The sequence below is a fragment of the Gekko japonicus genome, unplaced genomic scaffold, assembly GCF_001447785.1.
Source record: "Gekko japonicus isolate JY-2015 unplaced genomic scaffold, Gekko_japonicus_V1.1 scaffold1387, whole genome shotgun sequence".
In the NCBI taxonomy this organism is placed as follows: Eukaryota; Metazoa; Chordata; class Lepidosauria; order Squamata; family Gekkonidae; genus Gekko; species Gekko japonicus.
Genome location: NW_015174881.1, coordinates 495,744 through 502,857, shown reverse-complemented (window position 1 = coordinate 502,857; position 7,114 = coordinate 495,744). Strand labels below are relative to the sequence as shown.

Sequence of the window (7,114 nt, the reverse complement as noted above, 5' to 3'; positions counted from 1 at the left end):
CTTTGCCTTTTGCTTTCCTTTTTTCCTCTACTATTTGTAAACACTCATCAGACAGCCACCTTGCTTTCTTGCATTTCTTTTTCTTTGGGATGGTGCTGATTGCTGGCTCCTGTACAATGTCACGAATCTCCATCCATAGTTCTTCAGGCACTCAGTCTATCAAATCTAGTCCCTCAAACCTCACCTCCACTGTATATTCATAAGGGATGTGACCTAGGTCAAACCTGAGTGGCCTAGTGGTTTTCCCAACTTTCTTCAGTTTAAGCCTGAATTTCGCACACCACACTGCTAGCAGGATCTTTTAATCTGCACCTAGTCCCATTACATCAAGACAACCTTCAGGATCACTAGAAGATAACATGAAGGATGAGAAAGACTACCCCCATCAAAGAAGCCGCTGTTAACACTTGCTCAGAAATCCCAGCAGCTCTGCAGCAGGAAACTGCCATAGTGAAGAAAAGGTTTGGGAATCTAAGAACACTGTGGCTATAAACTTTGCAAGGGCTTTAAACCATAAGGTTATTCACTTGCCACGCCTGTCTTTGCCTTTCCTTTTAGCTTAGTACATGAGGTTTATCCCATTTTACCATCACACCAATTTTGAGAGGTAGGTAAGGCTAAACAACATGTTCAAGCACACCCATGAAATTCATGGGTAACCAGAGTCTTCTCAGTCCAACTGCAATTCTAAACAGAGTTAAACTCTTCTAAGCCCACTGACTTCAATGAACTTTGAAGAATGTAACTCTGTTTAGGAATGTACTGTAAATATGATGCTCTAGACACCACCATGTAGTGGCTCTTCGGGGCACCCACAAATCTGATGTTTAAACCCTGAAACATGTCTGCAACTGGAATGACTTACAGAAATGTACATTGCACATCTTTTCCTGGTACTTACGTTTGCTAAACAGAGTCTTTCTAGAAAGTTATCCAATCGTGCAAAAACCATTAAGGAGGGGAAATCCCACTGCTTCAGCTCTTGGCCTGGCTGAAAGTAAGTGCTGAGATTTTCTCTTCGTTCTTCAAAGGTCTGCTTGAAGTAGTTGAAAATATCAAAAGTATTCTGTACTTTACTCAAACTTTCTTCTATTTCTCCTTTCAGCAGATCTTCTGGATTGAGATAACTCCTGGCCTAGATGGGCAGAGTAGCAAAACAATACTTAACCAAACAAAGAAAAAGACACATAGACATAATTTTATCATTCACCAGTTGAGGCACCTAAACCTTATTTCCCACTTGATCTTCGGTTTCTTGCATTGTCTATTTATTTGGAAAACATCACTAATTCATCAGAGTTGGTATACAATATAACAGGATAGGAAACAGGGTACACTATTTATGCACACACAGAAAGACATACAGACACAAATAATTGGCCATTCATCATATAGGAAGAGGGACAGCAACCTCTGCCTCAATGCTGTTTTAGGAAAAAGCAATTTTCTAATGAAGGTACAACCTCTATTTCTGTCACCACTGTAATTTCCATGGTTAAATAGGACTCCATGAGTCACTGGTGTAGAGAAGAAAGTGCTGGATATTAACAAAGGAAAACTGGCTTCCAATCTCTCACTCAGCCATTAAGTACACTGATGAGTGATCACACGAGTATCAGTATCCTTCAGCTTAGCTTACCTTACAGAGGTGTTGTGAGTATAAAGTGTAGGGCAGCAGTCATGTATGTTACACTGAGCTCCTTAGAAGAGGGGCACAAATGTTATAATAAGTAAATAATGTTTAAGCTGTTCTGCAGCCCCTGTACACACAGTGTTCAAGCCTATTTCACTAAATAACAAAAATAACTCCATAGATATGTTTGAAAAACAAATGGACCATCCGTCCACAAAAAAGGGAAGCTTTTGTACAAACTTTGCAAGCAGGAGTTGCAGAAAAAACAGGGCATCTCCCTTAGATACAGCATTTCTGCTTCAAGGTCCCCATGATCTGTCAAGTGGTGTCAACAGAAGATTGAACCATGCCTGCTGCATTGGAACAGCAGCAATGGCAGGTACAGATACTTTCTAAGGTTAAGGAAAGCCTTCGTATGAAGCCTTAGAGAAGCTCTCACTGGCAGAGTGCACAATCTAAGTTGCAGAATCCAATATGTTATTTGGTGACCTTGTATCGGAAGGCCCCTGGTGGATAATTAGTAGAGAATTTTCTCCATTTTCCAAGATTGGCTATGGGGCAAGGGGCAGAACCACAGCATGGCTTACCTGCCGGATAAGGAGACCGCAGATTTCTTGAAGCAGCACAATTATCCTTGCAGGTGTGCTGTAATATTTTGAGGTGGCCCAGATAAAGCACACCACATGAAGCATTTGATCGAGCAGTGGCTTCACATCATTAAACTCTACATTCTCGATTTTTTCTAGAGTGCTCTGGAGGGGCTTTAAATGCAAGTTTATGTCCTGGGCTTCAATTAATGCTGTGATTTTTGAAAGGAGAGAAAATAGTTTCACTCAAGAGATGCTGGGACCTATACATTCCTTAAAGTATAGTTTTAAGTTCACTCACTTGGAAATAAATGCTATTTGATTCAATAGAACTTTCTTCCAAAAAAATGCATTTGGAATTAAAATGCTGGGTACACAGAAGCTTCCTTGGGCTTACAATTACACATACAACAACAACAGTACAGCACACAATAAAAAGTAGCAATGGCTTCTACATTTTCCTATGATGGATTATATGGATTTATTCCAGACAACAGATGCATTTCACTTTGACGAAGTCTCCTTTGTGAATATTTTGTGGGAAATTCAGCTCACGGTTGTTTTTTGTTATTCTTTGTTACAATTACACATGACAGGGTAAAAAGCTGAAATTGAAAAAGTAATGGAACTTGGATATTTTCTTTAGGTTACTAAAGAATACACCTACAAACTTTTTTTAAAGACAGCATAGCTTCCACTGAGAGCCACTGTGACGTAGCAGTTAGAGTGTTGGACTAGGACCCAGGAGCCACAGGTTCATTCCTGCTGGGTGACATCGGGTCAGTCATTCGTTGTTTCCCTAACCTACCTCATAGAACTGTTGTGAGAATAAAATGGAGGAGGGGAGACTATTGTATGCTGCCCTTAGTTCCTTGGAAGAACAGCAGGATAAAAACATACCCAATAATACTGCAGGGCACCAGTACATTGAACTTAGCCTGGAAACACACAGAAATTCAATGTGGTTATTTTAAAATAGGCCTAAGGAGCTGCGGCCTCCCACACCAACCAACAGACAAGCAGCTACAACTTGCACAAGCTAAAGCATCCAAGTTACTCTCAAGGGCAGTCCCATGAACTTTCACATCTCACCTGCTTCTACGTCTCTGAACATCGACCTGAAGGCAGGGAGGTAGGTGCTCTGAACTCTGTCTAGCAACTCCACCATCGTCAAAGCCCGCCTCATTTTCAGCTGGCTGTAAATGCACTGCAGATCCTCACATCTACAGCAAAACCAAGATGATGCAATAAAAGTCATTCCATTCCAATTCAATGGGCAACATTCTTGCAGCAAAGCCACAGACGTGGATCCCATCAAAAATTTATGATGATGGAAGGATTGCTGTTCACAAAGCACAGCCTTCTCACCTCCCCATGCATAAAGCCCTGAAATGCTGCTTCTGGGGAACAGGGGACTCCTCCCTCCAGAAGCAGCATGTGGGGAGAGTCAGTATAAATCACCTCCCCTTTCATTAGCAGAAACCCTTCATGGGATCCTACCCAGGATATTCACCAGGACAATTGATTGCATAAAACAAAAAAGATTTTTTGTGCTAACCAGAAACGAAGCCACTGTATAATTCAACAGTTCAGATTCTAACTATTTTCCTGGCTAATATTTCCCCGTAAGCAGACAGACACCTTTGGTCCAGTCCAATAAACAGAAATGACTGTTCCCATCCTTTCATTCTACTTGGAACGGGATCAATGTTGAACCTATGGGTTCTTCATGCAGCAGACCTTGTGTAACAGTAGCTAGTCTGTTTACACCTGCAGTACAGTATGAGGTTAACCACTTACCTGCTTTTCCAAAACTCCAGCTCCACCTTTGGATTGGGATCTTGACCTTCCAAAAGTGGCTCTGATGACTCTCTCTTCAGAACTTTCTGTACCTGGTAACTCCATTCAATAACTGCTGACTCGATGGCATGCACAATGGATTTGTCCACTAGCTCAATGCTGCAGAAAGCAAAAATATCACCAGTTTAATTTTGTTTCTCATTTGAGGGTGCTGGATATGGACACATATATCTGTAAAATTATAATCTGAATTGAAGTTCTATCTCTATTAAAGGTGGAATTGCCACAGACTTAAGTTACATTTAGATTCCACTTTTATTGACCTAGCTCACTTTTTATCATATGCAATATAATTCATGCCCACATTTCTCTTTCTATCACAACAACTACTTGGTGAAGATATTTTAAAATAGATCACGCAAGAACAACAGATTCAGTATCACACCGTCAAGCTGCACTGACTATTAGAACTGTCCATGCCAGAGTCATTTAAATCTGCAGACATCTTTGGAACTGTGAAAAAGGGTGACCATCAACAAAATGGCTGCCACAGAAGGCAGAGCCAGCTACAAACTGGCTGCCACAGGAAGCAAAGCCAAACAAAATGCCAGGGAGGAAGGTTATGCATGGCTTTCATAGCAACTCTTCAGTATTTAAAGCAGAAGCTCTGTTTAACAGAATGGCTTATAATCTGCACAACCAATCAGAAGCCCTGCCCACTTTCTTAAAACACTTAGTGGGTGCCTGGAAAGTTTCTACTTTTGTATCAAATCATTGAAAAGAGAACGAAATGGCATTTGGAGCACTGAAGGCAAATGTGTTACAGAAAGTATTCACTGTTAACTAAAATATACATCAGCATCTATAAAGATATACAGTGCCTTTAATAAATGAAAAAAATCATATTATAATGCAGCAAAAAATCAATTAGTTGATGAATTGACTGTTTCATAGAACAAAGCCAATAATTCAAAGGAGTACATAGATTTAATTCAGGTTTTTTTTAAACTCACCTTTTCTCCTTGTCAAAGTCAGCGTCAGCAGGGAGAAGCAGTAAAGTTTTGCCTTTTACTTGACCAACAACCACAAAAACACTATTTTCCAGGCTGCAGATGTGTCGAATAACATCCTGAGACACTACAAGTGGCCAGTCGTGATGGTTCTGTTGGTTTGCCAACAGTGGCACCACTACCTAGAAAAGTAACCACTGGGGTTGTGTTAAGAAATTAACATCAAAAAGGAAGCAGAAGAGAAAGTTCCACAATCTGTGGCTTGCCTGACTCTCATTTTAGCCAGGTCATAATCAATCACAGCAGGACCTGGCTGGAAGAACACTTTATAGACAGTCCTCTATTGTTTTCTGATTCCTTGTTAAGAGAGACCATTACTCCATCACTCCCTGAACTGCTACCTGAAATGGAGCATTTGTCAGACTCAGACTCTTGCCTTTGTATTTGAGGCACTGGATCTGTGTAAATTGTAATCATGGCTCTCTGATGTACATAGCTTTGCTTGTTCCTATCTATTATAGTGCTTCTGCCATTTCCGTTCTCATGCCTTTTGTTCCCATACTCCATAGAGCACCTGCTGGCATGTTATCAATCTGTCTGCAAGGTTCCTCCTCTGCCATTCTTGAGAGGAGGAGGATTGAGACATGTCTGAGAGACTGTAGATTAGCTGCGCTATGTAATTCTAATCAAGAGTACCTCCTCCAGAGGCCAGGGAAGCTTTTGCTTTTCAACCTTCTCACAGCCTTCGAGAAAGTCTGTCATGATAAACATTCTCACCATTATAATTGTCTTGTATTACTGCACCTGCCTACTATGTAATACTGACGTATGTATGAGGGCTGGACCAAAGTTCATGTAGTTTCCAACTTTGTAATATTCCTCAGTTCTGGCAAAAAGTTCAACTTGAATGCGACTTTTCTGACTTCTAAAATAAAGCCTATTAAAAGACTTATCGAGTCTGACAGCATTAGAGAACTTAGAAGTACTTCAAGTCATCTTTGTGACAAAGTACAAGTGCATTAGGGCAGGCAGGTTGAGCAGGAAGCAAGACATTGACCCGCTAGGAACAGAAAATTAGGTGTTCAATCTCAGTTCCCACATACACATCACCACTTTTCTTCTGTTCAAGGTCTGGTTCTTTTTAAAGTTACAAATTCTGTTGCTATCTGTTTTTACCAACAACTTAATAAAGCGTAAGAGGTTGCAGTGAGAAGAACCTATAATTGTTACACAGGAATCACAAGCCATACTACTACCATGTAGCACAGCATTATTTTTTGAGAGCTACCCCTGACCCAGATAAGCCCAGGCTAGCCTGATCTCATCAGCTCTCAGAAGCTAAGCAGAGTTGGCCCTGGTCGGTATTGGGATGGGAGACCACCATAGAATACCAGGGTGATGACACAAAAGCAAGCAATGGCAAACCAACTCTGAACATCTTTTGTCTTGAAAACCCCATGGCCCAAACCACACACGCGTACTCATTCACCTTGAAAATCCTACAGGGTCGCCATAAATCAGCTGCAACTCGACGGCACTTTACACACACATATTACAACTAACACTTGCTGCTGCAATTCCATTGGCAGACTAACAAACCCCAAGTCTAGATTGCAAGAAATTATCAACAGAGTTAATGCCTCTAATTTATTTCCACAAATACAGTTTTTTCTATCTATTTAATGTTGGACAATGGGTTATTTAACTTTAACATACATATTCACTATTATATGTAAACCTATAGTTCTGATGTCTTTGTTTCTATCTTAAATTGAGGGTAGTCAAGACAGATCACCTCCATGACTTCTTGTATCACTACTCTGCTCTGGACCCTTTGGAGGCTGTTTTCAGACCGGCCGATGGGAGGTTGTCAGCTACATCCAGCAGAGTCACTAGCCAACGCCATCACCACTACCACACCCGACTGGCCCCGCCACACCCCCTCTCCAAATACAGGCTTCCTATTGGATGGCTCTGCTCAGCCGGCCGTGCAGCTATACTAATGAAGCAGCAGAGTTTGGTATGAGGGCTTATCATGCTGACCCGGGAAGAGCACATACCTGTGGCCTACACCGTGGAGTCAT

At 41.2% G+C, this 7,114-nt stretch overlaps 1 protein-coding gene across 1 annotated transcript; it reads right to left on the bottom strand.

The window, feature by feature from the left end:
• Positions 1–901: 901 nt before the first annotated feature.
• LOC107121872 (dynein heavy chain 9, axonemal-like) lies at positions 902–7,114 on the bottom strand (the record flags this gene model as incomplete). The annotated part of the gene is made up of 6 exons (XM_015424879.1): positions 7,091–7,114; positions 5,034–5,212; positions 4,021–4,179; positions 3,313–3,443; positions 2,221–2,432; positions 902–1,135 (listed from the first exon to the last, which is right to left on the bottom strand). Coding segments are annotated over exons 1-6 (939 nt in total), but the record flags the coding sequence as incomplete, so codon positions are not given.